The 15129-nt window shown below is 44.0% G+C and overlaps 1 protein-coding gene across 3 annotated transcripts; it reads left to right on the plus strand.

The window, feature by feature from the left end:
* The first annotated feature begins 7507 nt into the window (after nucleotides 1–7507).
* On the plus strand, nucleotides 7508–13645 carry serpinh1b (serpin peptidase inhibitor, clade H (heat shock protein 47), member 1b). Of its 3 annotated transcripts, none has more exons than XM_041258675.1 (6): nucleotides 7508–7624; nucleotides 8547–8590; nucleotides 10274–10887; nucleotides 11142–11240; nucleotides 11652–11884; nucleotides 12341–13645. In XM_041258675.1, exons 3-6 carry the CDS (start codon nucleotides 10305–10307, stop codon nucleotides 12641–12643), a joined length of 1218 nt encoding a protein of 405 aa, XP_041114609.1. In that variant the 5' UTR covers nucleotides 7508–7624; nucleotides 8547–8590; nucleotides 10274–10304; the 3' UTR covers nucleotides 12644–13645. The 3 variants fall into 3 exon arrangements, with proteins under 3 accessions (XP_041114609.1, XP_041114611.1, XP_041114610.1); XM_041258677.1 differs by lacking the exon at nucleotides 8547–8590 and adding an exon at nucleotides 8659–9210; XM_041258676.1 differs by lacking the exon at nucleotides 8547–8590.
* The last annotated feature ends 1484 nt before the right edge of the window (nucleotides 13646–15129 follow it).

Raw genomic sequence — 15129 nt, forward strand, 5'->3', positions numbered from 1 at the left:
AGTTTGTCTGGACCCTGTGCTTGGCTGGGTGTTATTGCAGTAGTTTGTCTGGACCCTGTGCTTGGCTGGGTGTTCTTATTGCAGTAGTTTGTCTGGACCCTGTGCTTGGCTGGGTGTTTATTGCAGTAGTTTGTCTGGACCCTGTGCTTGGCTGGGTGTTTATTGCAGTAGTTTGTCTGGACCCTGTGCTTGGCTGGGTGTTATTGCAGTAGTTTGTCTGGACCCTGTGCTTGGCTGGGTGTTTATTGCAGTAGTTTGTCTGGACCCTGTGCTTGGCTGGGTGTTTATTGCAGTAGTTTGTCTGGACCCTGTGCTTGGCTGGGTGTTATTGCAGTAGTTTGTCTGGACCCTGTGCTTGGCTGGGTGTTATTGCAGTAGTTTGTCTGGACCCTGTGCTTGGCTGGGTGTTATTGCAGTAGTTTGTCCTGGACCCTGTGCTTGGCTGGGTGTTTATTGCAGTAGTTTGTCTGGACCCTGTGCTTGGCTGGGTGTTATTGCAGTAGTTTGTCTGGACCCTGTGCTTGGCTGGGTGTTTGGTGTTTATTGCAGTAGTTTGTCTGGACCCTGTGTTTGGCTGGGTGTTATTGCAGTAGTTTGTCTGGACCCTGTGCTTGGCTGGGTGTTATTGCAGTTGTCTGGACCCTGTGCTTGGTGTTTATTGCAGTAGTTTGTCTGGACCCTGTGCTTGGCTGGGTGTTATTGCAGTAGTTTGTCTGGACCCTGTGCTTGGCTGGGTGTTATTGCAGTAGTTTGTCTGGACCCTGTGCTTGGCTGGGTGTTATTGCAGTAGTTTGTCTGGACCCTGTGCTTGGCTGGGTGTTATTGCAGTAGTTTGTCTGGACCCTGTGCTTGGCTTATTGCAGTAGTTTGTCTGGACCCTGTGCTTGGCTGGGTGTTATTGCAGTAGTTTGTCTGGACCCTGTGCTTGGCTGGGTGTTATTGCAGTAGTTTGTCTGGACCCTGTGCTTGGCTGGGTGTTATTGCAGTAGTTTGTCTGGACCCTGTGCTTGGCTGGGTGTTATTGCAGTAGTTTGGGCTTGGCTGGGTGTTATTGCAGTAGTTTGTCTGGACCCTGTGCTTGGCTGGGTGTTATTGCAGTAGTTTGTCTGGACCCTGTGCTTGGCTGGGTGTTATTGCAGTAGTTTGTCTGGACCCTGTGCTTGGCTGGGTGTTATTGCAGTAGTTTGTCTGGACCCTGTGCTTGGCTGGGTGTTATTGCAGTAGTTTGTCTGGACCCTGTGCTTGGCTGGGTGTTATTGCAGTAGTTTGTCTGGACCCTGTGCTTGGCTGGGTGTTATTGCAGTAGTTTGTCTGGACCCTGTGCTTGGCTGGGTGTTATTGCAGTAGTTTGTCTGGACCCTGTGCTTGGCTGGGTGTTATTGCAGTAGTTTGTCTGGACCCTGTGCTTGGCTGGGTGTTATTGCAGTAGTTTGTCTGGACCCTGTGCTTGGCTGGGTGTTATTGCAGTAGTTTGTCTGGACCCTGTGCTTGGCTGGGTGTTATTGCAGTAGTTTGTCTGGACCCTGTGCTTGGCTGGGTGTTATTGCAGTAGTTTGTCTGGACCCTGTGCTTGGCTGGGTGTTATTGCAGTAGTTTGCAGTATTTTTTGTCTGGACCCTGTGCTTGGCTGCAGTAGTTTGTCTGGACCCTGTGCTTGGCTGGGTGTTATTGCAGTAGTTTGTCTGGACCCTGTGCTTGGCTGGGTGTTTGCATGCCATTCCAGAAATGAAAGCGCTGTACAGGTGAAGTATGAACTGATATTAACTATTAATTACTACTATTACTACTACTATTTTTTTTACCCTTTCATAACGTCGATGAATCGATGCATCAGCTTTTTTGGAGAACGATATATTGATAGTGAAAAATTAGGCAATTCCCCAGCCTTAGTCTATTAAAGGAAATCTATGTCAATTTGTAGTTCTGCTATATCTCCACAAGAGGTCAGTCTCTAAAGTAAATCTGTGCAATGGTGCAGTTCTGCCATATCTCCACAAGAGGTCAGTCTATTAAAGGAAATCTGTGCCAAGAGCTATTAAACGCAGGAGTGCGTGAGCTTCACTGCATCACAGACACGTTACATCATACTGTATGTTAGAGCTGGATAAGAAACTGAAAAGAGACAGAGCTATTAAACACAGGACTGAGTGAGCTTCACTGCAGAGCCGAGCTGCAGACTCTCTGTAAAGTCACTGAAATGTTACATCATATCAAGCGCAGGTCCTGTAACTGAATCTCAGGCACCAAAGAACACAACAGCATGCAATACTAGATTCAGGGTACTAAGGATTCACTCAAGTGCAAAACTTTCATCCTCTTATCCTGCAAAATAAAAAGATTCAACCCAAATGCAATGTGAAAGATCTATAGGTGAAGGGGCTGTTTGAGTCACTGCTGGGATAAGAAAGACAACTGGTTTTAGTCTGAATTAGCAGAACTTTCAGAACTAGTAGTACTTCCAGTTCCCTTCATTTTGTGTGCTCTCATCTCTTATCAAAGGGTGGAAAGCCCCGGGCTTGAAGAGACTGGCCTGGGATCAGAGCATGTCAGGTGGGTGGCTTTGATACACCTCCCTGGACACTGTTTACAGCCAAAGACAAAGAGTAGAAACTGTATGCAAAGAATGAACATGATTCTGACATGGCTGCTGAATTCAGTGAGACACAAACAGCATTCACTGACAGTCTGAGCAGAAGAATGAACGTGACTCTGGCATGGCTGCTGAATTCAGAAACACAAACAGCATTCACTGACAGTCTGAGCAGAAGAATGAACGTGACTCTGGCATGGCTGCTGAATTCAGTGAGACACAAACAGCATTCACTGACAGTCTGAGCAGAAGAATGAACGTGACTCTGGCATGGCTGCTGAATTCAGAAGACACAAACAGCATTCAGAAACTGACAGTCTGAGCAGAAGAATGAACGTGACTCTGGCATGGCTGCTGAATTCAGAAACACAAACAGCATTCACTGACAGTCTGAGCAGAAGAATGAACGTGACTCTGGCATGGCTGCTGAATTCAGTGAGACACAAACAGCATTCACTGACAGTCTGAGCAGAAGAATGAACGTGACTCTGGCATGGCTGCTGAATTCAGAAACACAAACAGCATTCACTGACAGTCTGAGCAGAAGAATGAACTGAGCAGAAGAATGAACGTGACTCTGGCATGGCTGCTGAATTCAGAAACACAAACAGCATTCACTGACAGTCTGAGCAGAAGAATGAACCTGACTCTGGCATGGCTGCTGAATTCAGAAACACAAACAGCATTCACTGACAGTCTGAGCAGAAGGAGAATTTCATGCAGACGACTAATTGGAAGTATAGGGATGGGGCTGTGCTGCATACAGAGCACATGGCTGTGCTGGGAGATGGGATCTCTACGGAGGGTGAAGCAGCTTGCGTGGGCTCTTGTAACTGTGTCAAAGGTTGTTTCACAGCAACAGGGACAGGAAGCACAGCAGACACTGGAACAGAAGCACGTTAAACCGACACAACTTTAAAAGAATGTATTGGGTATTCTGCACAGTAACAGATTATCAATAGCAACTGCTGAATATTAATATCAACATTAATACACAAGCAGTCAAAGGAACTCCTGAGGAGAAGAGCGGCCCCACACAGGGGCTATAGTTTCTTGTCATTAAGTATAGCGCAGCTGTAGAATATAGAACAGCTGTAGAATATAGAATAGCTGTAGAATACAGAATAGGTGTGGAATATAAAACAGCTGTAGAATATAAAACAGCTGCAGAATATAGAACGCTGTAGAATATAGAACAGTTGTAGAATATAGAACGCTGTAGAATATAGAACAGCTGCAGAATATAGAACGCTGTAGAATATAGAACAGTTGTAGAATATAGAACGCTGTAGAATATAGAATGCTGTTTAATATAAAAGAGCAGAGTGCTGAAGTCTCTATCATGTATATACTGTATATATAGCACAGCAGTTGTGAAGTCTCTATCATATATACATAGCACAGCAGTGTTGAAGTCTATCATGTATATATAGCACAGCAGTTGTGAAGTCTCTATCATGCATATAGGGATGCACACTCTGGTAAGATGATGATAATAACCCTGTTTGTTTTTTAAAAGCCTACATGTCTGTTCTTAACCTCTGCTAGTTGGGGCTCCTTCACGACTTTCATGTAACAGAGTCCTGCCCTTTCCTCCAGGGCGATCACCCCCACAATCAATAGGGATCACTCCAGCCCTCGACACACACACACTGCAACACATACATGGATATCAGGACCTAGACAGCATTAGACAGGGCAGGAGAGGAGGGGAGAGGAGAAGGCAAACAAAAACAAATACCTCCCTCTTTCATAGAGAAGACATAATACTGTCTGATTAAACATGTTGCAGCAGCATGGAAACAGAATAGCCTGCAGGCTGTCTTCAAAGGGTTCTTTAAACCCAGGCCAGCCTGTGCAGATACTACCTTAAAGCCTGCCCATGCATAGGGTGTGACACTGAACTCCAGCAATGCTAAACATGGGAACTGCATTGTGCAGAGGGGACAGCCCAGTCCCTTGCTGCTGACAGTCACCCCTGTATTGTGCAGAGAGAACAGTCCAGTCCTCTGCTGCTGACAGTCACCCCTGTATTGTGCAGAGAGGACAGCCCAGTCCCTTGCTGCTGACAGTCACCCCTGTATTGTGCAGAGGGGACAGTCCGGTCCTCTGCTGCTGACAGTCACCCCTGTATTGTGCAGAGGGGACAGTCCAGTCCCTTGTTGCTGACAGTCACCCCTGTATTGTGCAGAGGGGACAGCCCAGTCCCTTGCTGCTGACAGTCACCCCTGTATTGTGCAGAGGGGACAGCCCAGTCCCTTGCTGCTGACAGTCACCCCTGTATTGTGCAGAGAGGACAGCCCAGTCCCAGTCACGAGGCAAGAGGCAATCCGGGGTGTGGAACTCTGACTACTCACAGGTCAGAGATGCAAACCAGCCTACATCCCAAACTGTTACTTATTGAAGGTCCCCTGGCTGCAGAGGCACAGGAAACCAGCCTACATCCCAAACTGTTACTTATAGAGGGTCCCCTGGCTGCAGAGGCACAGGAGCCCTGGACCTTGTTGTGTCACAGACTGCCCTTACAGATTCGGAGCTGTGCTCAAGATGAACGTATAACTGCTCATGCAAACAAGGGTGGCTCTTTATTGATAAAAGATCTGTTTGTCTTTGTATAAGCCAGCAAACCCCAGTCTCTCTCAGCTGTGTTTTAACAAGCAGGACAAGTGGGTGACTCCATGTTGCAGCACATTGTTTGAATGTACTGGTACTCTGCTGTATAAGAGAATCTGGCAGGGTGCAATTAGACAGAGATTCTCCCTCCGCCTGGCCGGCTGCATCTGCAGCTTGTCGACTACGTGGCACTTATTGGGGGAGGGGAACTAGAGAAACTTCCACAAGTAAAGAAAGTGTGCTGAACTTTCTGAACTGGGAAACAGCTGGTCTAAACATTTTATTTGTGGCTCGGTTTTATGAGAAAGTTAATAACCTCTAAACTATGAAAGAGATTTATTCATACATCTTTAACCTATAACTACATTAAACAGGTTTTTTGAACAGAAAGTTCAGGGTTTTTAAACAGTTCTATGGTATTTTGGCTGCTTATTTTCTCATTCAGATTCACACACCTTTGCACACACACACACACACACACACACACACACACACACACACACACACACAGTACACACACACACACAGCACACACACAGAGCACACATGTTTGTTTCCCTATACTTGTGGGGGCTTCTCATTGACTCTCACTGTATTTTTATTTACTATTTCTAACTCCAGTCAGATAAAACTCCACACAGGGTGAAAGTCGACAACAAACTAAATATTTTGGCACTTTTATTTTTTTTTTAAAAGCATATTTAGTTCTTAAAAAGGTGTTTTAGAAAGTGGGGACGTCCCCACGACATAGTTTTTTCAAGAGTTACTATCTTTGTGATGACATTCAACACACAGCGTGCACACACACCACAGAACATGTACACATACAGTATCACACAGCGTGCACACACACATGCACACACAGCACATGCACATGTACACATACAGTACCACACAGCGTGCACACACAGCATACACACACATTTTCATTCATAAAAAGAGAATTTACATTATTTTATACAGACCATACACACCTTAACATTAACAAAATCAGTTTAGCTGTGCATTGTTCTAATCCCAGCTACACTATTTTCCCTGGACATTACTTGGTACCACAGTTTAGTGTACTAATAATGCTTGGCTAAAGCCAGTGGTCACTGTTTATTCAGAAGAGTAGATAGTATATTCTACTGTGTTATATACAGTTATAGGGTATTACCATTGCCTATGCAGCATCTTGCAGCATCTCTATATACAGAATGGACTCCGCTGGTGTAACACAGACAGTGAGGCATCTTCAGCATCTCTATATACAGAATGGACTCCGCTGGTGTAACACAGACAGTGAGGCATCTTCAGCATCTCTATATACAGAATGGACTCCGCTGGTGTAACACAGACAGTGAGGCATCTTCAGCATCTCTATATACAGAATGGACTCCGCTGGTGTAACACAGACAGTGAGGCATCTTCAGCATCTCTATATACAGAATGGACTCCGCTGGTGTAACACAGACAGTGAGGCATCTTCAGCATCTCTATATACAGAATGGACTCCGCTGGTGTAACACAGACAGTGAGGCATCTTCAGCATCTCTATATACAGAATGGACTCCGCTGGTGTAACACAGACAGTGAGGCATCTTCAGCATCTCTATATACAGAATGGACTCCGCTGGTGTAACACAGACAGTGAGGCATCTTCAGCATCTCTATATACAGAATGGACTCCGCTGGTGTAACACAGACAGTGAGGCATCTTCAGCATCTCTATATACAGAATGGACTCCGCTGGTGTAACACAGACAGTGAGGCATCTTCAGCATCTCTATATACAGAATGGACTCCGCTGGTGTAACACAGACAGTGAGGCATCTTCAGCATCTCTATATACAGAATGGACTCCGCTGGTGTAACACAGACAGTGAGGCATCTTCAGCATCTCTATATACAGAATGGACTCCGCTGGTGTAACACAGACAGTGAGGCATCTTCAGCATCTCTATATACAGAATGGACTCCGCTGGTGTAACACAGACAGTGAGGCTGCTAACTGAACAGCAGTAACAAACATGCTAGGTCTTGTTTGTAAGATCCTGTTTCTACTGAAATAAAACACCTAAAAAACCTGCAGTTGTTTCAGAGGGTGAGCATAACAACTCTGAGTAGTGCGAGTTTTAGTTTTCACACAGAAACAAAGCAGATGAAACTTTGCCCTGGGGTACAGTTTAGTATGTGTGGCCCCTTATCCCTTGACTGTGTTGTGGGAGGCAGTAGGACCCTGTGAAAGACAAGCCCAGCTGAATCATGTGGGAGGTCTTAGACATGCTTTGTGAAGAGTTCAAGGGTTCTCATTTAAATATTCTTGCCCAAGTTCCAGAATGTTCCTTTGCTCAGTATATAGACCTCTTTGTTTGATCAAGAGAAGGAGAGAGGTTTGAGAGGAAAGGACTGCAGATCAGCAGCTTCGAGCTGAGTCGGGTAAGGAAGCCTTCAACCAGCAGATTATTCTTTTTAGGGTTATTCTTCTTAGTTTGTTTGCTGCATGCAGTCATCAATTAAACACAATGTTAATGTATGGTTTTAAAAGCCAAAAACTCTAAAAAAACCTATTTTCTGTGCTGAATCTTTTTCTTGAGATTGGGGTTGTTTAAATACGATGGCAATGTTAAAGAAAAGAATGCAAAGCTGCTCCTTGCCATCTGCATCCTGGCTTCAGACTGTGCCAGCATTGCCTGCTTGAGCACTGTGCACCGCAGCTCGCTCTGCTAGTGCAGCTCGCACAGTTAGCGCTGGGTTCTTTAGGAACATCACATTTTAATAAACGTTTATATGAAAGATTTAATGATTGCAAATATATGGATCATATTCATATAACTGTCATTTTCTACTTTGTTAGCAAAGCTACACTAACATATTTTGTAAAAAAAAAAAAAAAAAAAAAAAAAAAAACTTTTGCAATCCACAATAAATAAATAAAAATAAATAAATAAATTCAAATTGTTGTAAATTTTCCTGTGACTATTATTCACATTTATTTATACACAACATGTTCACAAGATCAAAAGTAGCAATTCATGAAATGTGTTTTTGTTGGAGAAAATGCACCAAGCAGAACTGCTTCCACTCTGTCGTTGCTGATTGGTCAGAAGTGACCCAGTTCCCTTCAGTGATTGGATAAGGCCTGCATTACGAGTTTAGGATTTTTTTTGCAATTTTGACGCTCATTAAATTACATCAAAAAAGGGTGGGGCTACTTGAAGAAAGTTTAGATTTTTTTTTTTTTATCTAGAAGGAGATGTTGGTTTATCTTTAAATATATTCAATTATTGCTTGAATACTTTAACAGAACTACAGACTCACTACTGCTGCTGGGGATTACTGTACATCTCTTGTCTTTCAGAATGAAAAGGGCAAACGTTGACAGCACTATGAAAATCTTTCAAGGTATCCCCCACCCCCCCAAAAAAAAAAAAAAAAAAAGTTAAACCATGAAACATGTGCTTTACTTTCAGAATCTGCCTGTGGACGCGTGAGGCATTCCACGGCTCGCTGCCAGTAAACGGGTTAATTCGCTGAAGCTTTAGTGTACCGCTGCCTTGCCCTAGGCTACCATTCTCAGCTCCACTAGTTTAATGAGCTGGTGAGCACCCTCCTGTATGAAGTCAGAGAGTGGAAAACCTGTGCCTGAGGGTGTAGCAGCTTTGTTCCATAGAGGGAGGATCTTTAGATAATGCAAAGGGAGTTTCCTCCAGCTATTCCAGCAACACCACTGCCTTCTCTGGCTACAGCACTTCAGCTCTGCACCGGTCTGATTTACAGAGCCTTTTGCAACAGACGCATTCCAAACGTGCCGTGCAGCAGAACCACAGGCTTGTCGTCTAGATCAGACTTGCACAGTATATTCCAGCATTAGAAGCTGCGCCCCACAGAAGTGTAAAGGGTTCGCTGTTACTTAGTGACTTCAGACACAAAGCAAGTAAGAACCGTTGCGGAATTAGAAGAGGTTATTCTGCACATCGTTCTTTGCTGGATCACCACTAGGACAGAATCGATCATTTTTGAAGGTAAAGTGCAATTCAGATTGCTTTACTGTTAACCGTTTGAATAAAGCATGTTTTAAAGCTGGCTGTTCAATCGAAGACGTGGCAGACGAGACGCTTCACACAGCTGCAGCCAGCTGCTGACATGGCTGGTAAAGTCATGGTGCCTCCTGGAAATCAGCCACGCTTTTAAATGTACACATAGGCCACTTGCACTATGGGAAACTTATTTTGCTAGTTTTTCTAGTTAAGCTTAAGTAAGGTATTTAATTGCGGTTTTGTTACTGTTCAGATAGTTTGATTTAATCGTCCTGCAGAGATTAAGTATTGATCCTAAACTGATTAATGATCTTTAATGCAACGCAAATATGAATATCATATTTTATAGCAAAACACAGGGGGTGCTGTGTGTTCTACAAAAGTCAAATGAGTTTATGAGTTAAGTCCTAGAGGATGAAGGAGATGAACACCAGCAGTCTGGTTAGTAAACCCTCAATCAAGTCAAGTCCTAGAGGATGAAACAGCTGAACACCAGCAGTCTGGTTAGTAAACCCTCAGTCAGGTCACTTACAGCTATAGCCGAAGGTTTTGCATCTCCCTATAGAATGAACTAATTTTGCTTCATAAAAGTGAAAGAAACCTGCTGAATAATGTTATGTTAACCAATTGAATTACACACCACTTTGTAGTTTTCCATATACTTAACAAAAAACTGACAGATTGAACAATGTGACATTTTGAAATCTAACATGAAATACTGTACTACTATTAGGGTTTCCAGTTGACTTTTGCAATATCATTTTGTAGTTTCTTTGACATGATGTTAAGTGCTCATGTAGTTGTGTTTTTTAATTGTCTCACTCCTGTAATTTGATGTGATGTAAACCCTTTGCCCAGAGCAGCATAGCATTGCTTTCCAAACATGGTGGAAGCAGGCTGTCCACTACAACTGTTTTAGTTTCATGCAGTTCTTCTTATTAAAACCATGTCACCTGCAGACCTCTTTGAAATCTCCATTGGTCCTAAAGTGTTCTCTCTTCTGGAACTCATGCAGTAAATGTTTTGTTATTGTCTGTTTGTTTCTCAGGATTGCACTGTTGTCTACCATCATTGAAAGCATGTGGCTAACCAAGCTTGTAGCCTTCAGCCTCCTGGTTGCTGTGGCAACAGTGGATCAGAAGAAGCTAAGCCCCCATGCCAGCATGCTGGCAGACAGCAGTGCGAGGCTGGCTTTCGACCTCTACCACAGCATGGCCAAGGAGAAGGATCTGGACAACCTCCTGATCTCTCCTGTGGTGGTCTCCTCCTCCCTCGGGCTGCTGCACCTCGGGGGACAGTCCTCCACCGCGATGCAGGTCAAGAAGGTGCTCCACGTGGACAAGGTGAGCGATGAGCAGCTCCACACCGGGCTCTCGGAGCTCCTGAACGAGGTGAGCAACTCCAGCGCCCGCAATGTGACGTGGAAAATCGGGAACCGGCTCTACGGGCCAAGTGCAGTCAACTTCGCGGATGCTTTCGTCAAGAGCAGCAAGAAGCATTACAACTGCGAGCACACCACGATCAACATGAAAGACAAGCAGGGCACTGTGAAGGCCCTGAACGAGTGGGCTGCTCACACCACGGACGGGAAGCTGCCGGAGATTGCCAAGGATGTGGAGGAGACTGACGGAGCCATCATTGCAAACGCTATGTTCTTCAAACGTGAGCAAACCCCTGAGCAGCTTCAAACATTTTCACAAGCAGTTAGATCCTGGTGTGAGACGGCCATCTTCACAAACAGTTAGATCCTGCTGTGAGACAGGGTTTTTTCAGGGGTAGGGTTAGGGTTTTTTTCATGGATGTTGTTAATTTAATATAACGATGTTGTCTGTATCTCCCTACCATGAGACTTACCCTTTGTCTTTTTTCCTCGCGACTTATTTCTGTTTTTCCGTGGTTTGTCTTTTTTTCACCAGCTCACTGGGATGAGAAGTTTCATCATCAGATGGTGGACAACCGCGCCTTCCTGGTGTCGCGCTCCTTTACCGTTTCTGTTCCCATGATGCATCGCACAGGTGGGGGTCATTGGCAAGGACAAGTAGTTTTTCTCACAAGCAGTATAAAGATCGAGAATGAGATAATGGTAGCGATAAAGATCTAGAATGATAGATAATGCTGGCAGTATAGATGCTTAGAATAAGAAATAATGGTAGCAGCATAAAGATCTAGAATGATTGATAATGGTAGCGGTTGAAAGATCCAGAATGACCTCACAGGGGGTTCATTGCTTTGCTTTTGCCTCGGGTGTCCTCTCTTACAGCACACACATGCAGGACACTTGCAGTACTCTGGTCTGTACCACTAACTTGTTGCAGAGCTTGATAAATCATTTGTGAAGCACAAGAATGAAGACAAGGAGAATCTGCAGCAGTCTGTTTTAACCTTTACTCTTTATACTAAAGGCAAAGCTTGATCTTTCCCTATAGGTTTTTATCGCTTCCATGAGGATAAGGAAAATAAGCTATATGTGCTCGATATGCCGCTGGCCCACAAGAAATCCAGCATGATCTTCATCATGCCCTTCCACGTGGAGCCCCTGGAGAGGCTGGAGAAGCTTCTGAGCAGAAAGCAGCTGGACACCTGGATCAGCAAGCTGGAGGAGACGGCCATCGCACTATCTCTGCCCAAAGTCGTCATGGAAGTGAGCCACAAACTGCAGGTACAGCACAGCTGGGTTTCCTTCACCTGCTTGTGAGTTTAAATGCATTGAAGCTCAACAGCGCCCAGAGGTGCTGGCTTCTCAAATCCAGACACGTCTTTCTTGAATGATTGGGCATTCATTTTTTGCTCCCTGTATACGGATGGGTCTAACATGATAAATATAATGAACACTCAAAGACTTGTCAATAGGAAACAGGATTGCTGTAGTGTTCTGTGCAGGTTCTTTCACAGCAGCCCCTTTGGGACTGTGGAACATATTACTGTTACTCTCAAAGAGAGTTAAATAGTAACATGCCATTGAATGTAAGAAGGGAGATTCATCCTGGCAAAGTGGAACAGGATTGGGATGATAGAATTTCACTGTTATTTTTTCATTATCTATGGTGCATAACTGCTGCTGTGCTCTTGCAATCCCAGTTGTAACCCCCTGGATTTCCTTCCTTCATTCCCACAGAAACCCCTGGGGGAGCTGGGGCTGACTGAGGCGCTGGACAAGAGCAAGGCAGAGCTCTCCAAGGTCTCTGGGAAGAAGGGTCTGTACGTGTCCAACGTCTTCCACGCATCGGCCCTGGAGTGGGACACAGACGGAAACCCGTTTGACACCAGTATCTTTGGGTCTGAGAAGATGAAGAACCCCAGACTCTTCTACGCAGACCATCCCTTCATCTTCCTCGTAAAGGACAATGAAAGCGACTCCATTCTGTTCATAGGCAGGCTTGTGAGACCTAAAGGGGAGAAAATGAGAGACGAATTGTAGTTGTTGGGAATAGATAGGTGGCTTTGTTTTTTAAGTAAGTGTGAAAGTATGGTCATGCTGGTTTTACTGGGTGAAAATGCAACATGTCTCTTACCTCATATATAACCGTTCCAAAAATAATTAAAAAACAAACTCTGGATTTGTAGCTGGTGGATCTACATTCACCTTTTTTATACAAATGTGTCTTTTATAGAAAACTGAAAACACTCCAATGTAAATTCTGAAGAAATCCAAGTCAAGCAGACAATACGTTTGTGTGAATGTCTTCAGTGTTCCTCACACAAGGGTCTGTGCAATTATCTAAACAGTGCAGGCCCTCAATAAGACCACCCTTCAATAACATAGAAAACGACTTCTGTAGTTTTATTTGTTATGTTGGAACAGAAAGGAATACATTAAGCAGGCTCACTCGCACTGCTAGATTTGTTAGTCATCCCTGAAGAGCTCTTTCTGAATTATTTCTGCTGTGGTGGCATTATGATGGGACTCCACTGATTTAGATATTTGTCTGCTTGAAATCTTATGATTCTTTTATTTAATATTTCAGATAATCAATACCTGTATTAAGTCTAATTTAAGGCGATGCCAATTGCCATTATAAAGTATAGCAGTGGGGGCTGCATACAGTTTGAATCCATTCCACAGGAACGCCTGAATGGGGTTGCTTTCACACTCTGGATTGCTGAGAGCAGGAACCTGCTTGTATGAAGTACGCTGTGATTGTTTCACTTGGATATTTGGGATACTTTGGTGCTGTAATCACCACAGCTCTGGAATCTGGTTTTTAACATTGCATCTTCACTGAAGACTGGTCCTGAGCACCAGTGGCCTCTGGATAGCAAGCAATCTCTCCCACATTCACTTAGACGTTTGTTTGTTCTTTGTTCTTTCTTCACCAAGTGCTTTCATGTCTTCTGCATGTTGCCACAAACCGTTATTTGAACTGATCTGATACTCTATGACTGATATACTTTTCTTTTCAATAAAAATAATGAATTTAAACTTTGTTTGTCTATTAATTCTTCAACATCCTGTGTAGGGAAACTCCATAATTTATTTGTGTGTGTGAAAGGCGTGAACAGCAAGGGTTGAAGCAACATTTCACAAGTTTTCTTTACTGATTCCAATTATCCAAAGTTACACACATATTGCTTAAACGTTATCATTATCAGAGCCGTGTCTGTCTAGGGATGAAGAATGCATTTCTCTGTCCATAGTTTGCTCTGATCTGTCTGCACAGACTGCTTGTAAAGACAGGCATACAAGCTGATAACATCTTCCTGGCTGACTTGAGCTGAAACATTCCAGCCTGCACTGGAGAGCTGGTAGGAAACCTCCACAATGAGCCACAGCAGCCCCACTATTCCACCGCGTCTACGTCATGCCCCTCCGGAGAGAACATCATGCTGCTTTACACAGGCAGCTTTCTCTGGAGAAGCGCTCATCCCATTGTGATGACGCTGCGCAAGGATATTCACATGCATTGAATTAGAAACTGCATAGAGACAAACCTGTCTCCTTAGTAATGAAACCCAACCTCTTATATAGGGAGCCCTGTTTAGTCAATCACCTCTGAGTATGAAGGGGTGTGTACACATAACTGTTTGAATTTTAATCAGCCTACAAGCAGTATGGTTTCCTGATAAAGACTACAAAAATAGCTGACAGTGGCACTTCCTTCTCCAGGGTCATACCCCCTCAAGTATCTCTTATAAACACTCCTTGACATACATTTTAATGTGGAGGGTTTCTTCCCTATCACACATGCTTTATCATACCTCTCTGTGCTTTACAATGCTTCCCTATGCTTTACCACACCTCTCTGTGCTTTACAATGCTTCCCTATGCTTTACCACACCTCTCTGTGCTTTACAATGCTTCCCTATGCATTACCAGACCTCTCTGTGCTTTACAATGCTTTCCTATGCTTTATCATACCTCTCTGTGCTTTACAATGCTTCCCTATGCTTTACCATACTTCTCTGTGATTTACAATGCTTCCCTATGCTTTACCAGACCTCTCTGTGATTTACAATGCTTCCCTATGCTTTACCAGACCTCTCTGTGCTTTACAATGCTTCCCTATGCTTTACCAGACCTCTCTGTGCTTTACAATGCTTCCCTATGCTTTACCAGACCTCTCTGTGCTTTACAATGCTTCCCTATGCATTACCAGACCTCTCTGTGCTTTACAATGCTTCCCTATGCTTTATCCATACCTCTCTGTGCTTTACAATGCTTCCCTATGCTTTACCATACTTCTCTGTGATTTACAATGCTTCCCTATGCTTTACCAGACCTCTCTGTGATTTACAATGCTTCCCTATGCTTTACCAGACCTCTCTGTGCTTTACAATGCTTTCCTATGCTTTATCATACCTCTCTGTGCTTTACAATGCTTCCCTATGCTTTACCATACTTCTCTGTGATTTACAATGCTTCCCTATGCTTTACCAGACCTCTCTGTGATTTACAATGCTTCCCTA

This window comes from Polyodon spathula, chromosome 9 (genome assembly GCF_017654505.1).
Source record: "Polyodon spathula isolate WHYD16114869_AA chromosome 9, ASM1765450v1, whole genome shotgun sequence".
Lineage (NCBI taxonomy): Eukaryota > Metazoa > Chordata > Actinopteri > Acipenseriformes > Polyodontidae > Polyodon > Polyodon spathula.